Genomic DNA, 16,454 nt, shown 5'->3' with positions numbered 1-16,454 from the left:
CCTTGTTGAAAGGGGTTTGATTACTGATTCAATCTCCTTACTCATTGCTGGTCTCTTTAGGTTTTTTCTTTTTTCTTGATTCAGTCTTGGTAGTTTGTATGTTTCTAGGAATTTATCCACTTGTTCTAGATTGCCCAGTTGTTGGCATATAGTTGTTCGTAATAATCTCATATGTTCCTCTGTATTTATGTGGTATCAGTTGTAATCTCTCTTCTTTCACTTACAATTTTATTTATTTGGGACTTCTCTTTTTTTTTTTTCTTTTGGTTAGTTCAGCTAAAGATTTGTCAATTTTGCTTATCTTTTCCAAGAACCAAGTCTTAATCTTTTCTATTCTTTTCTTGTTATCTTGACTTATTTCTGTTCTTTATTATTTCCTTTCTGTACTAAACTGGACTTAGCTTCTAATTTGTTCTTTTTCTAATTCATTCAGTTGATAGATTTATTTGAAATACTTCTTTTTCCTTGATGTATGTGTTTATTGCTGTAAACGTCCCTCTTAGAACTGCTTTTGCTGCATTTCATAAGTTTTGGTATATTGTGTTTCCATTTTCATTTGTCTCAAGATACTCTTCTTCCATTTTAATTTCTTCTTTGATCCACTGGTTGTTCAGAAGTATTTTCTTCACTCCCATGCATTTGTGAATTTTCCAGTTTTCCTCCTGTTTGATTACTAGTTTCATACCATTGCAGTGAGAAAAGATTCTTGGTGTGATTTCAGTGTTCTTAAATGTATTAAGACTTATTTTGTGTCCTAACATATGATCAATCCTGGAAAATGTTCCTTGTGTGCTTGAGAGGAATGTGTATCCTGCTGCTTATGGATGGATGAACTATCCTATAGATGTCTTTTAGGTCCTTTTGACCTATAGTATGACTAAAATTTGTTGTTTACTTATTCGTTCTTTGGATGATACGTCTATTGTTGAGCATGGGGTATTAAAGACCTGGGCCAACTATTATGGTATTGCTGTTTATTTCCCTTTTTATTTCCGTTAGTATTTGATTTATATGTTTAGGTTTTCTGATGTTGGGGCATAAATATATGCAATTATTATATCTGCCTTATGGATTGACCCCTTTGTCATTATATAATGACCTTCTTTGTCTCTTTTGGCCATTTTAAATTTAAAGTCTATTTTGTCTGATGTAAATATATCTACCACTCTTTTCTTTTGGTTACCATTTGCTTGAAATATCTTTTATCATCCCTTTACTTTAAGATGTGTGTTTCTAAGGCTAAAGTAAGTCTCTTGTAGACAGTGTATCATTGGGTCTGTGTTATTATTGGTTTTGGTTTTATGTTTTTATCTACTCAGTCATTCTGTGTCTTTTGACTGGAGAATTTAATTCATTTATATTGCCATTTGTTAATTGTTTTCAGATTGTTTGATAAATCCATTGTTCTTTCCTTCTTATCTTGTCTTCTGTTGTGATTTGATGACTTTTTGTGACAGTATATTTTGACTCTTTTATCATAATTTTTTTGTGTAACTACTACAGTTGACCCTTGAACAACACAGGTATAAACATCTACTTATATGTGGATTTTTCTCATAAATACTATGTGGTACTATAATTGTATTTTCTCTTCCTTATGATTTTCTTAACATTTTCTTTTATCTAGCTTATGTTATCTTAAGAATATAGTATATAGTACATATAAATACATAATATGTGTTTATCAACTATTTATGTTATCAGTAAGGCTCCTAGTCAACAGTAGGCTATTAGTAGTTAAGTTTTGGGTGAGTCAAATGTTATATGCTGTCAAATAACAAAAATTCAACCAAATAAATTTTAAAGGTCTAATTGGAATTTATTTTTTAAAAAATCATGAATCAGGCAGTACCCCATCTAGCAAGTAGAGGGGAGACCCAGAGGGCTACAGAAAAGGAAAGGTTTTTTAATGTATAAAGGAATAGAGGGGCTTGGGTGGCTCAGTTGGTTAAGAGTCCAACTGTTGATTTTGGCTCAGCTCATGATCTCACAATTGGTGAGATTGAGCCCCATGTTGGGCTCCATGCTGACAGTGCAGAGCCTGCTTGGGATTCTCTCTCCCACTCTCTCTGCCCCTCCCCCACTTGCACGCATGCATGCACACACTCATTCTCTCTCTAAAAAATAAATAAACATTTTAAAAATAAATGTAGAAAGGATGTAGGAAAATGGAAATCATTAGCAAAGAATTAATTGTTTTAGGCAAGATTTCACTCCTAGGAGGAACAGAAGGGATCTATCAGTACTGACCAGGAAATCTTCATGGTGACTAGTTAATGGTTACATTTATGGGGGGTTGAAACTGAGTTAGGTTAAATATTGTCTTGGTTTGGGGTGTCTGGGTGGCTCAGTTGGATAAGCATCCGACTTCAGCTCAGGTCATGATCTCACAGTTCGTGGGTTTGAGCCCCGCATCAGGCTCTGTGCTGGCAGCTCAGAGCCTGGATCCTGCTTCAGATTCTGTGTATCTCACTCTCTCTCTCTCCCTCCCCCTCCCTCCGTCTCATACTCTCTGCGTCTCTCAAAAATAAACATTTAAAAAAAATTTTTTTTAAATATTGTCTTGGTTTACTGACTTGGGACCTTAACCTAAGTGATGCTATTTGGGGCTTGTGTTTTTTTTAACAACATAGATTTTCAACTGCATTGGGGGGTCAGCACCCCTAACTCCTATGTTGTTCAAAGGCCAACCGTATGTTGTTGTTTTTGTAGTTATGATGAGGCTTACATAAAATATCTTATATTTATAACATTACCTGACATATAACCTGACAACTTAACTTTGCTACCATTAACTAAACTTTATATACTTTTACCTCTTTCCATCACATTTAAGGTTATTGATATTACAAGTTATTCATTTTTATACTCTGTATCCAATAACAAATTGCTGTGGTTATGAATAATTTTATTATGTCTGTTTCTTAACTTTTAAATTAGACTTGTGAGTGAATTATGAACCACCAATTTATTAGAGAATGTGACTCTGAATATATATTTAGTATTATCAATGGATTTTATACCAATGTTATGTTTTTATTATTTAAGTAGCATTATTTTATTTCTACTTGAAGAACTCCCTATAGCATTTCTTATAAGGCAAGTCTAGTGATGAACTCTCTTACCTTCTTTTGTTGTTATTCAGGAAAGTCTTTATCTCTACTTCATTTCTGAAAAACAGAATTGTTCAGTATAGTATTCTGGTTGACAATTTTTTTCTTTAATTATTTTGAATATATCATTTCGTTCTCTCCTGACCTAGAAAGTTTCTGTTGAGACATCTTCTGACAGTTTTATGGTACGTTCCCTTATATGTGACTGTGTTTTTCTCTTGCTGCTCCCAAAAGTCTCTCTTTGTCTTTGACTTATTAAAATTAAATATAATGTGTCTGGTGTAACCATTGTTAGGCTTAACCTATTTGGAGGCATTGCACCTCTTGAAGCTGGATTTCTATTTTTTCTCCATGTTTGGGAAGTTTATTTAGCCATTATTGCTTTAAATATACTTTCTGTCCCTTTCTGTTTTTCTTCTTTTGGTATTTCCATACCTGTATTGTTTCCTTTGTTGATTTCTCATAAGCCCGGTAGGCTTTCCTTATTCTTTTTTATTCTCTTTTCTTTTTGCTTCTGACTGATAATTTCAAATGTCCTATCTTCTAGTTCATTGATTGTTTATTCTGCTTCTTCGAGTCTGCTATTGAAATTCTCTATTGAATATTTCAGTGCAGTCATTATATTCTTCAGCTCCAGGATTTCTGCATGATTTATTTTTATGGTTTCTATCTCTTTGTTGAATTATTTACATCATTTTAAATTTGTTAAGACTTGCTCTGTGGCCTATATTCTCTACCTTGGAGAATATTTCACAAGCGTTTGAGGAAAATGCATTTTGCTGTTGTCACATAGAGCGTTCTTTACATATCTGTTAGGTACAACTGGTTTAGAGTGTTGTTCACATCCTCAATTCCCTTATCCATTTCCTGATTTTTTGTCTAGTTTCTCTATCCATTATTGAAAGTAGAGTATTGAAGTCTTCAACCTTTATTGTAGAGATTTCTAATTCCCTCTTAAATTCTGTCAATGTTAGCCTCATAAATTTTGGAGCTTCAATGTTTGATGAATATCTGTTTATAGCTGTTTTACTGTCTTGATTATTTGACCCTTTTATGAATATATAATGTCCTTTGTTATTTATAACAGTTTCTTATTTAATGTCTTTTTTATATAATATAGTTACCCAGCTCTCTTTGGGTTTCAGTTTGCCTTGAATATCTTTGCATTCTTTCATTTTCAACCTATTTATGTCCTTACATCCAAAGTGAGTCTCTTGTAGATAGCATACACTTAGATCTTTCTTTCATCTATTCTGCCAATCTATCCCTTTTGTCTGGGTAGTTTAATCCATTTACATTTAAAATAATTGCTATATGGAAGGACTTACTTCTGCCATTTTGCTGTTTATTTTATGTTTGTCTTAGGCCCTTTTGCTCCTTATTTTCTCCTTTACTGCCTACTTCTGGGAAGGGAATCAAAACTTATTAGTACAAAATAGAATAATCAAGTTTTTATCCCCTTCTCATTTCCTCTGTGCATTCTTTATAGATATTTTCTCTATGATTACATGACCACTAACTGTAATATGCTAAATTTATAGCAATCTAATTATAATTAATGCCATCTTAACTTTAATCACATATAAAAACTCTACTCCTAAGCTGCTACAACCCCTCCTTTGTGTTATCAGTGTCACAAATTACAGCTTTACACATTGTGTGCCCAGTAACAGATTTCTAATGACTTCAATGCATTTCTTTTGAATTCTATAGAGAGTAAATGTTCAGTTACAAACCAAGATTACAATGATGCTAGCTTTTATATTTGCTCTTGTATTTATCTTTACCAGAAAGCTAAGTCTGTATCTTTTTATGTTCATATAACTTCAAGTTACTGGTTAGTGCCCTCCTGTTTAATCTGTATGGCTCTTTTAACATTACTTAATGTTAGGGCAGGTCCATTGGAAATGAACTCCCTCATCTTTTGTTTATCTGTGAATATCTAAATTTCTCTATTACCTACAAAGGACAGTTTTGTAGAATTTGGCATTCTAATTTGATTTTTTTTCCTTTCATCACTTTAAATATTTTCTCTACTACCTTCTGTCCTCCAAGGTTTCTGATGAGAAATAATCTTAGTGAGGACAACCTGCATGTTACAAGTCTTCCTTCCTGCTCAAGATTCTTTTGTTGTCTTTGTCTTTCAGTAGGTTTATTATAATATGTCTTAGGGTGGGTCTCTTTAGTTTATCACAGTTGAAGTTTGTTGAGGTTCTTGGATAGGTTGATTTATATACTTCATACAATCATGTACTTTAAAGAAATAATTCTAGTATAGTTAACATATAGTGTTATATTAATTGTAGGTGTACAATGTAGTAATTCGACAATTCTATACTTCATTCAGTGCTCATCAAGATAACTGTGCTTTTAATCCCCTTCACCTATTTCACCCGTCTGTCACCCGCCTCCCCTCTGAAAACTATCTGTTTATTCTCTGCAGTTAAGAGTCTGTTTTTTTGGTTTGGCTCTTCTTTTCCTTTGTTTTTTTTGCTTGTTTCTTTGTTTCTTAAATTCCACATACCAGTGAATTCATATGGTGTTTGTCTTTCTCTGCCTGATTTATTTCACTTAGCATTTATACTCTCTAGATATATCCATTTTGTGGCAAATGGCAAGATTTCAATCATTTTTATGGCTGAATAATATTCAATTTTGGACATTTTTTTTGCTGCTATTTCTTCAAATAATGTTTACGTTCTTTTCTCTTACCTATTTCTAGGATTCCTGAAGTGTAGATGTTGGTCTGTTTCATGGTTTCATGTAGGTCCAAAAGATGCTTATCATTTTTCTTCATTCTTTTTTCTTTCTACTCCTGACACTTGAAAATTTCAATTTTCCTATCCTCAGCTTCCCAGATTTTTTGCTGTTTATACTCAAATATGCTATTGAACCACTGTAATAATTTTTTCAATAAAATTATTGCAAATTTCACCTTCAGATTTGTGTTTTTTAATAATTAGTTTTTTGTTGATATTCTCATTTTGTTCATATATCATTTTCCTGATTTCCTTGATTCTTAGTCCTTACTTTTCCCTTACCTCTGAGCATATTTAAGATAGTTGCTTTAAGCCTTTGCCTATTAAGTCTGATGTCTTGGCTTCCTCAGGGTTGGTTTCTGCAAATTTATATTTAGTTCCTTTGTTTTTTTTAAATATGAAATTTATTGTCAAATTGGTTTCCATACAACACCCAGTGCTCATCCCAAAAAGGTGCCCTCCTCAATACCCATCACCCACCCTCCCCTCCCTCCCACCCCCATCAACCCTCAGTTTGTTCTCAGTTTTTAAGAGTCTCTTATGCTTTGGCTCTCTATATTTAGTTCCTTTGAATGAGCCATGCTCTCCTATTTCTTTGTATGTTTTGTGATTTATTTTTGTTAAAAATTGGGTGTTTTATTATTTTTTAAAAAATATTTTTTTAATGTTTATTTATTGAGAGACAGAGACAGAGCATGGGCGTGGGGAGGGGCAGAGAGAGGAAGAGACACAGAATCTGAAGCAGGCTCCAGGCTCTGAGCTGTCGGCACAGATCCCAACACGGGGCTTGAACTCACAAACCTTGAGATCATGACCTGAGCCGAAGTTGGATGCTTACCCAACTGAGCCACCGAGCCTCCCCTAGTGTTTTATTATTTTAATGTGGTACTCTGGAAATCAGAATTCCCCATGGATACTAGATTGCTTTTGCTTTTGTTATCTATGGTACAAGTGTGTAGATTTTTGTTTCTTTTGTGAGATTTCCAAACATTTTCTGTAAAGAATGTAACAATATCCTTGTATGTGATTACTGGAGTGTTTGTTCCTTTAGCTCACATTCAGCTAAGGTTTTGACAGAGATTTCCTTGAATGCCAGGAGCTAGAGCAAACATAAAACAGCACAAAAATTCAAAACAAAACACAGAGAACAAACACATCAACCAGTGTGTTTGCAAATAGTACTTTGGTGGGCATTCCTTTACCACTTAGTTAGGCTTGCTCAGAGCCTAAAGATCAGCCCAAAGTGAAAGCTTAAGGGGTTTTGTTTTTGTTTTTGTTTTTGTTTTTGTTTTTGTCTCTCTTTTTGCTCTTTGTTTTTTTTTATTTTTTTTTAATATATGAAATTTATTGTCAAATTGGTTTCCATACAACACCCAGTGCTCATCCCAAAAGGTGCCCTCCTCAATACCCATCACCCACCCTCTCCTCCCTCCCACCCCCCATCAACCCTCAGTTTGTTCTCAGTTTTTAACAGTCTCTTATGCTTTGGCTCTCTCCCACTCTAACCTCTTTTTTTTTTTTTTCCTTCCCCTCCCCCATGGGTTTCTGTTAAGTTTCTCAGGATCTACATAAGAGTGAAACCATAAGGTATCTGTCTTTCTCTGTATGGCTTATTTCACTTAGCATCACACTCTCCAGTTCCATCCACGTTGCTACAAAAGGCCATATTTCATTTTTTCTCATTGCCACGTAGTATTCCATTGTGTATATAAACCACAATTTCTTTATCCATTCATCAGTTGATGGGCATTCAGGCTCTTTCCATAATTTGGCTATTGTTGAGAGTGCTGCTATAAACATTGGGGTACAAGTGCCCCTATGCATCAGTACTCCTGTATCCCTTGGATAAATTCCTAGCAGTGCTATTGCTGGGTCATAGGGTAGGTCTATTTTTAATTTTCTGAGGAACCTCCACACTGCTTTCCAGAGCGGCTGCACCAATTTGCATTCCCACCAACAGTGCAAGAGGGTTCCCGTTTCTCCACATCCTCTCCAGCATCTATAGTCTCCCGATTTGTTCATTTTGGCCACTCTGACTGGCGTGAGGTGGTATCTGAGTGTGGTTTTGATTTGTATTTCCCTGATGAGGAGCGACGTTGAACATCTTTTCATGTGCCTGTTGGCCATCCGGATGTCTTCTTTAGAGAAGTGTCTATTCATGTTTTCTGCCCATTTCTTCACTGGGTTATTTGTTTTTCGGGTGTGGAGTTTGGTGAGCTCTTTATAGATTTTGGATACTAGCCCTTTGTCCAATATGTCATTTGCAAATATCTTTTCCCATTCCGTTGGTTGCCTTTTAGTTTTGTTGGTTGTTTCCTTTGCTGTGCAGAAGATTTTTATCTTCATAAGGTCCCAGTAATTCACTTTTGCTTTTAATTCCCTTGCCTTTGGGGATGTGCTGAGTAAGAGATTGCTACAGCTGAGGTCAGAGAGGTCTTTTCCTGCTTTCTCCTCTAAGGTTTTGATGGTTTCCTGTCTCACATTCAGGTCCTTTATCCATTTTGAGTTTATTTTTGCGAATGGTGTGAGAAAGGGGTCTAGTTTCAACCTTCTGCATGTTGCTGTCCAGTTCTCCCAGCACCATTTGTTAAAGAGACTGTCTTTTTTCCATTGGATGTTCTTTCCTGCTTTGTCAAAGATGAGTTGGCCATACGTTTGTGGGTCTAGTTCTGGGGTTTCTATTCTATTCCATTGGTCTATGTGTCTGTTTTTGTGCCAATACCATGCTGTCTTGATGATGACAGCTTTGTAGTAGAGGCTAAAGTCTGGGATTGTGATGCCTCCTGCTTTGGTCTTCTTCAAAATTACTTTGGCTATTCGGGGCCTTTTGTGGTTCCATATGAATTTTAGGATTGCTTGTTCTAGTTTCGAGAAGAATGCTGGTGCAATTTTGATTGGGATTGCATTGAATGTGTAGATAACTTTGGGTAGTATTGACATTTTGACAATATTTATTCTTCCAATCCATGAGCAGGGAATGTCTTTCCATTTCTTTAAATCTTCTTCAATTACCTTCATAAGCTTTCTATAGTTTTCAGCATACAGATCTTTTACATCTTTGGTTAGATTTATTCCTAGGTATTTTATGCTTCTTAGTGCAATTGTGAATGGGATCAGTTTCTTTATTTGTCTTTCTGTTGGAAAGCTTAAGGGTTTTTATGGGATTTTTCTAAGCATGCTTCTGACTGGGCATACATGTGGCTTTTTAGATGTACCTTTGTCCACACCTGCTTTTGTACATTCTAATTTACCCCAGCCAGGTTAGAAGAGATGTACACAGTAATTTGTGAGTAAGGTCCATGCTGTCCCCTCTGGTTCAAGGAGAACTTTGAACTGGGCTACAGATCAAGACCAAAACTGCCACCAGACTAGAAAGAGAGTGGGGAAAGAATGATTAAAAATGCCACAAATCTTTCCTGTCATTTGAAGAGGCTGTTTCTTGATTTGGGCATTTTATTTATTGCTATAAACCTTTGATTGTTTTGTAGAGCTCCTACAGAGTAGAAAGTTGGTGAAGAAAGCTTTTGGTTATTATTTTTTTTTTTGAATGTTATTATTGGGGAATGAAGGCTTGGAGTTTCAGAATCTGCCTTTTTGCTGACATCCTCTATGCTATTAGTTTTTGTTTGTACTTTAATTTTTTTCATTTGTCAAAAAATGCTTGAACATAAATTTAAAAGCAAACACTTTGACTTCTGCCTAGGAAAGAAGAGAATTTAGTTTTCTTATAGTTCAGCTCTCCTACATGGATCTTCCCCACTCTTTCCATTCCCCCAGAGTAGTGACATCAGTAAGATATTTTAGACTCAATCTTCAACAGTAGAGATGCCCTCAAATGTCTGGTGATCCCCATCTCTCCATTCTCATTTCAGTGTGGGGTGATAAAAATGATTGGAGCTCTGTGTGCTGGAGCTCCATGTGGTTGCTCTGTTCCATACTGCCTCTCTCCTAGGTACTTATATCCTTGTGGTTTTTCCCACTACACAAGAGCACTCACATTCTTCTGTGTTCTAGAAGCCAGACCTTCCTTCAAAATCATCACAAACTTTTCCAGGGCTGGTAGATGGGTTGAAGACTCTTATCCTGTGAATCTTCTTTGGAAGATCCTCTTCACTCTGGGGGAGAACAGAGGAGAGTAGTAGGGAGAAGGAAAGTGAAAAGGATTACCATTGGTTAGGAGAGGAATTGCCTTTGTTGTAATTTATCATGGAGCTTCCATGAGAAAGTCTGTATTGTGGGTAAGTTGTCAGAGTCTATTGCTATGCTCCCAGCAACTGTTGGTACAGTAGTGTCACCCCAGTCTCCCAAGTCCAATAGGTAGAGCATGGGATTTGCTGGAAGATCTGGGTTCATATCCATGCTATTCATGGAAATTGTGCCAAATTCCTTGACCTGCGAGAGCCTGTTTTTTCATCTGTAAAATAGGAATGATGCTAATACCATTGGATTGATTTGGAATTGGAAATCATGCATATAAAGTGCTTCATAAATAGTGCTCCATGAATGATCATCCTGACATAGTTATAATCATCTATTCTTAGTTTCCTCACCATCTGTTGATAGTTTTAGATGAAACTTAGAGGAGTCAGTAAAAATGATAAAGGGAGGATGTCCTTGGATATGAGGACCACACATATAAATATGACATTTAGGATGTTTATTGACAAAGTTATCACTGGAGGAAAGAGGAAGGGCCTCCTTGTGGGTTCCTCGAATTCATATGACATAAACTGTCAGATGCAGAAAAAGAATCCAGGCCAGGGAATCAGACAGTTTTACCCCTTAACATCCATAGGATCTTGACCAAGACTCTTAGTGACCCTCACATTTGCCAATCATAACCTGGAATAGTGCAGAACTATAGAGATGTTGGATTGCAAAGATCATTGAACCCTGAGCTGGTAAGACTCATTTAAGGGCTTCCTGCTTAGACAGAAGGAGACATCATAAGGCTCTAACCTGCTTGAGCATCTTCACCAACTAGGAACTAAAGTGGGAGCCTATGAGTGTGAGAAACTGAAAATTAGAAGAGGAAGTGGCTTTTCCTGTGGCTTTCCCTGCTGGCCAGAGCATGATGGTGACAGAAGATCAGTATCCTAGGTCTATTCCTATCTCTCCCCTTGCAGTGGTGCTGGAATAGGCCTTCTGTGTCTAGAGTGGCTCAGCTTTGAAGGATGAAGGGAAATTAAATAGTCTGAGTAGCATAGCCTCCCTTGCCTGAGGTGCAGGCTCCTGTTGGGAATGTCTTTTCCTACTCTGTGAGTGCTGGAAAACATGAAAGTATGAACAGAATCTGTGTGTGTGTCATGAGGAATGGTCGGCAGGTCAGACTTTGGCCTACAAATGGATCTCCAATCTAAGGAGGTATGTCAGGATAGCTCTGATACCCAAGAATCCAGAGTCCATTAAAGAATTACAGGGAAAGCTTGGGTCACTCTCTCAGCCTAGATGTATTGCTTTCCAGAGGCATTTGATGGAATGTGGTGCAAGAAAACCCTGTCTTGCATCCCACTACACACCTTTAAGGGGTAGAAGAGGACAGTGTTAATGGTTATTCCAAAGGGAAGTGGGGGGCCAAGAGAGCCAACATTTCAAAATCAGAATGTGTTTTCCAATGAATGCATCCTCCTTCATTTCTTGTCTCCCTACCATGGCCAAACCAACCATCCTGGTTTGCCACCCAAAGTCCTTAATCCATGAAAGTCACGTGGTCCCAAGGACACAGGCCTGGTTATTCAACCTCCCCACCATTCACACTGATGAAAATCACCACCAGGGTGGTGGGTATGTGGCAAGTTTCAGTTATGTGGGATGCAGAGGAGCTTGCTAAAGGGACTGTGGGAGGTGGGGACAGAAACTGCTCTCCTGATGATTGTCTTTCATCCCTCTGACTCAAGTCTTTGCTTTCAGGTCAGACAATGCAAACAGCATTTGGAAGGACATTTATAAATTTGTGGATGATCTGGTGAAGAGGTTTCCAAAGTAAGGCTTCTCCATGCTCCAGGGTATTTTCTTCTGTCAGACAGATACACAGCTGCTTAGACTCAGTGGGCATGGGAGTCCCTCAGGCCAGGAGCACAGAGCCCATGGTGGTGTTCTGAAAAAGGAAAATCACACTGATTCCATTAGTTCTTAGCAGCTTTCACTGACTCTTGCTGGAAAGTCAGTCCACATTAAGGGGGACACAGTCTGCTTCTGAGGACTTTACAGGCTTGGAGAGGAAGTTAAAGCAGACTGACTCAGTAACCAAAAACCTGGTTAAATGATGCTGAAGGCCAAGAGAAAGGGACAAAAGTCTTGCATGGCAATATGGAGGAAAAAGCAAGAATTCCTAGAGAAAAAGCCAAGGATAGCTACCTAGAAGATGTGAAATTTGAACTAGGCCTTGAAAGATAGGGGAAGACAGGGTAACAGGAACCATCAAAGAGGCTTCTGGTGATGGGAATGGTCTGTTTGCCTGCAGAGTAGGTTTAGTCAGGAGAAGACCCAGAGATGAGGCTGGACAAGTAAGCCAAGAGCCAAGAACATAGGGGCTCATTATGCCAGACCACAAGCTTGAATTTCCTGCTGTGCGCAATAGGTGGGTATAGGATTTTTGAGCAGGGGTCTCACATGATCGAGGTTGTGCTTCAAGAAAAAATTCTTATAATAGTGGATAAAATGAGCTGGATTAAGAGCCAAGAACAATAAGAAGTTCAGCTAGGGACCTATTGTACCAATTTATCTAAGTGATAATGAGGGTCAACAGGTCAGAAGACAGTGGCTAGAGGATGGAAAGAGAGGGATTTAGATAAATGGCTGCCAAGAAAGAGAATTAATTTCTTTGACAAGAGAAGGAAGTACAGAAGGAGTTAGGAGAGAAAGGAATGAAGGTCCAAAGAATGTAGAAGAGAGACCAGGGGGAACCCCTCATGCAGGAATGTGCAGGTGTCTATCTCCTTGCAATGTACTGTTCACATGGCTTGGGGTGTGTGTGTGTGTGTGTGTGTGTGTGTGTGTGTGTGTGTGTGTGTATGTGTGTGTGTCTGTCTTTTGGAATACTGTAAGAATGTAAGAGTGTAAGAATGGATCAGGATGCCATCTTGTCATTCTATTCTAAGGAGGCCACACATCTTACAGTCTAAAAAAATTTTCACTAAATTTACAGCAACTTTCAGGTTTGGGAAATGGGTCCCAAAGCAGAAGAGTTGTGGTGGGAAGTATAGAAATTGACATAGACCCCCTCATTGGCTGCCTTGAGCCTTGTTTTTCTGAGCTTCATTGATTTCATTTTGAGCCTGTGTTGATGGCATCTCACACATGCTTCCTCCACAGTTCAAAAATGAGGATGTCCTTAATCACCTACTCCACACAGAGCGACACCATCATGAATCTCACCTCTGACAGGTAAGCACTGATATGATCCCCAATGGCAGACCTAGAAAACCAGGTCTCAGGGAGAGCTAAGAGGCTTAGGGGTTCCCTGAAACCACAGTGGGGAGCCCACTGGTGTGCAGGCTGGGCTGGCCTGGACTTCTTTCCTTGTGCACCCTGATCCTTAGCTTTGGGCCCCCAGCTCTCTCTGACCCCTGGCTGCACTGACACTGGCAGACTATGTGCTGCTAGACCTCTCCACCCCTCTAAGCCCTGACCTACAGCTGTCCTGAGTTCTTCCCTCCATGCTCTTCCCTTTTCTTAGAATGGGCTATCTAGGATTCCCAGGATTTTAGGGAGCAGATGTACAGGTCCTTTATGAACAGTGATATGAGTCTGACACCTACTGTTGTTATATGTCACTTTCTGCCCTGAGCCAGTGTGTAAGGAGGGGTGGGTGGGAGACAGATCAGAACCAGGGAGGAAGAGATCGGCAGCATCGAAGCATTGATGTTTTCAGTGGAGGGAATTTTGCTCCCTTGGTAGGTCTAAACCCATGAGTGGGGTCCTGAACATCAGGCTGGGATAGGGTGCTTGAGGAAGGTAAGACATGCCTTCATACTAGGTGGGCCATGGTGAGCCCAGAAGTTTGGGCAAAAGTCTGGAAGTTATGGAGCTTCTGAATAGCTGGTTAAGGAGGTTAAGATTCCCATGGACACAAATGACTGGAACCCAATGAAGCACCAAAGAGAGGTTGAGCACCTCTTAGGACTAGATGGGCCCCAATATTTGTGGCACAGAGCTACCATTCAGGACCATGGAGAGAAGCCAGGCATAGCAGAGTGGTGGTGTCAATGCTTGGAGGTAGCAGCACTCTTCTGCCTGACTCCAGGACAAGCAGGGAGAGAGGGCTGGCTGCCCCAAGCACTAGTGGAGGCACAAATTTGTGCATAGGTGGGGTTTTGCATTCAGGACAGAGAGACCTGAGTAGGTTGAAAGTGGAAGGAAGCAAGTCCATTGGGAGAGATGCTGGCAGGTGGCAGAGAGATGCAGGGCTGCTGGGCAGGGGGCTCTGGAGGAAGAGCTGCCCACTGGGGAGGGTAAGACCTCTGCCTCCTCCAAGGTGGGGGGCTCAGGGCCCCAGATGTGAGAAGCTGTGGCGGGGAGGGGGCTCAGGGAGGACCCGCCTGGTCCTCTCTGGAGCGTGAACACAGTAATGTCTTCCCTGATTCAGGGTTCAGGAGTGGGAATGGGGCCCAGGGGCATGGAAACTATATGAAATTATGTTTTTCTGAGGAAGTAATGTTTTAAGGGAAGGAGTCTAGCTGAGGGTGTTAGGAGCCTGTATTCCTTCCAAATGCAGAGCTAGGAGTAGGGCTGGAGGGGCAGCACTCCCTTAAGGGCACTGGCTCAGGCAACCATATGCCTGACCAGGAGGCTCCTGGGCCATAGACTGGGGAAGCATGAGAGTCGCCCCAGATTTGGGGGCTCAGTTAAATAAACTTACAAAATGTGGCGAGAGGAGGGAGAATATTTTTGCTGGGCCGAGTAGCACCTGGTTTGATCTCCACTGGCCATGGGTGCCAGGCCTCACCTCCTGGGCTGGGTGGGGCTAGACTTGGAGCTCTCAGGTCTCACCCCACAGCAACATCTCCACTCTCCACAGTAAGAAGCCCTCTCAGGGTCCCAGCTCTCCTAGCCTTGCTGTGCCAGCTCAGCTTGTCACATGAGATTAGCCTGAACCTAGGTCCCCAGTCCCACCTGTGAAATCCCCCTTAGCAGCAGCCACCTGGCCACATACCCATGGCAGCCAGGGGAGCACTGCCCCTCCACCTGCATGGGCAGCCCTCGAGGCACTTCCCCAGCTTTTGGCCTTTTTCTTCAGGAGTATGTAAGCCCAGGAGCCCTAGTTCTCTCATTAAGGAGCTTTCTCCTTCCTTTGGTGCCAATACAGAAGGGGAAGAGGCTTGGGGCAGGTGCAAGTCAATCTCAGGATTCTGTGACGGGGAGGATGGGACAGAGCAGAGCTATCAGCAGGATGACCTTTTCCAAACTCAGCCTTACCTGCTGAAGGAAGAGTGTGCCTTCCCAAGGGACCCGGTAGGTGCTAGCAGCCCTGCCAGTCACACTGTGAGTGCAGATTCACAGTGGCACATCCATGAGTGTGCCCCACGTTCACCACAGATGATCAAGGCAGGGCTCTTGAGGGTCCCCCAGGTAGTGTGCCTGAGACAGTGGTGAGTTCAGAGAAAGCCAGGCCATACCCATGGGAGCAGCAGAGCAGCCTCCCCCCACCCCATGCTCACCAGATGGGGGACAGAGGAGGCCTGAGCAAGGCCTGTTCATATCGAGGACACAGAGCATAAGGTCATGACCAGGCTACTTGACTTGTATCCTGTCCCGACTAGACAGGTCTTCACAGTGCACAGTGGCTCCAGGACAGCTTAGGCTGCTTATAAATTCAACCCCAGATTATACCTCAACCCCTTTTCTAATTTTTTTTCAGAAGTAAAATACATAATAGTCTTGAAAAAATTCAGAATATAGTGCCTACCGGAGCCGCAAACATGCATGAAGGATTTAAAAAGGTACCAAATCTAGAGCTCTGAGGATCTCTGCTTTATGGAGTTCTTAGATTATCCTGGGTCCTCCCACCGCCCTCTCCAACACTCCTTCATTTCCTTGCAGGCAAATGAGCAGATTGAAAAAGCAATCTATGGAGGTAAGCTTCCTGGTGACTTCATTACGGGCAGGTGTGGGGACAGAGCCAGGCCTGGGCCTCAGCAAGGTGCAGACCCTCCTCGGCCCCTTCCTAGCGCTGACTCTTGGAGCAAGGTGCTTGCCCTCTCTGTGCCACAGGTTCCTTCTCTGTGCAGTGAGGATGAAAACCACCCCCAGTGATGAGTCTCAGAACCACATGGGATCATGTGTGTACCTTCTAGGCTCTTGGTAACTGTGAGGTGCTTGACCAACACTTGGGCTGCCTGAACAAGAAAACAGGAAGCCAGGGAAACCAAGAGCAGAAGGATTCCATTTTCAGAAAAAAAGAGCTGGGTTTACCCTTTGCCGCCCACACTTTGTCTGTATCACATTTCTGGCCCTGGCTCCTTTTTCCTTCAGTTCTTTCCCTTTGGCTGATGTCCTGTAACTGTGTCTCCAACACTGGAAAAGGCTGTGCTCTACCCAGAACTGTCTTCATCTAAGAGAGAGAAGTCTCCTTCTCCCTCCA

General features: G+C 40.5%; 1 protein-coding gene across 3 annotated transcripts in view; it reads left to right on the top strand.

Moving 5' to 3' along the window:
* Window positions 1-16,454, top strand: part of LOC102951144 (anthrax toxin receptor-like) — a 57,996-nt gene that overhangs the window by 11,832 nt on the left and 29,710 nt on the right. For all 3 annotated transcript variants that reach the window (XM_042960808.1, XM_042960807.1, XM_042960809.1), the window contains exons 2-5: window positions 11,783-11,854; window positions 13,187-13,258; window positions 15,732-15,813; window positions 15,914-15,947. In XM_042960808.1, coding sequence (XP_042816742.1) covers window positions 11,783-11,854; window positions 13,187-13,258; window positions 15,732-15,813; window positions 15,914-15,947 — 260 coding nt within the window. The remainder of the gene's footprint in view (window positions 1-11,782; window positions 11,855-13,186; window positions 13,259-15,731; window positions 15,814-15,913; window positions 15,948-16,454) is intronic.

This window comes from Panthera tigris, chromosome D2 (assembly GCF_018350195.1).
Source record: "Panthera tigris isolate Pti1 chromosome D2, P.tigris_Pti1_mat1.1, whole genome shotgun sequence".
Lineage (NCBI taxonomy): Eukaryota > Metazoa > Chordata > Mammalia > Carnivora > Felidae > Panthera > Panthera tigris.
Note: the sequence above shows the minus strand (reverse complement) of the source record. Positions and strands in the feature narration are given on the sequence as shown.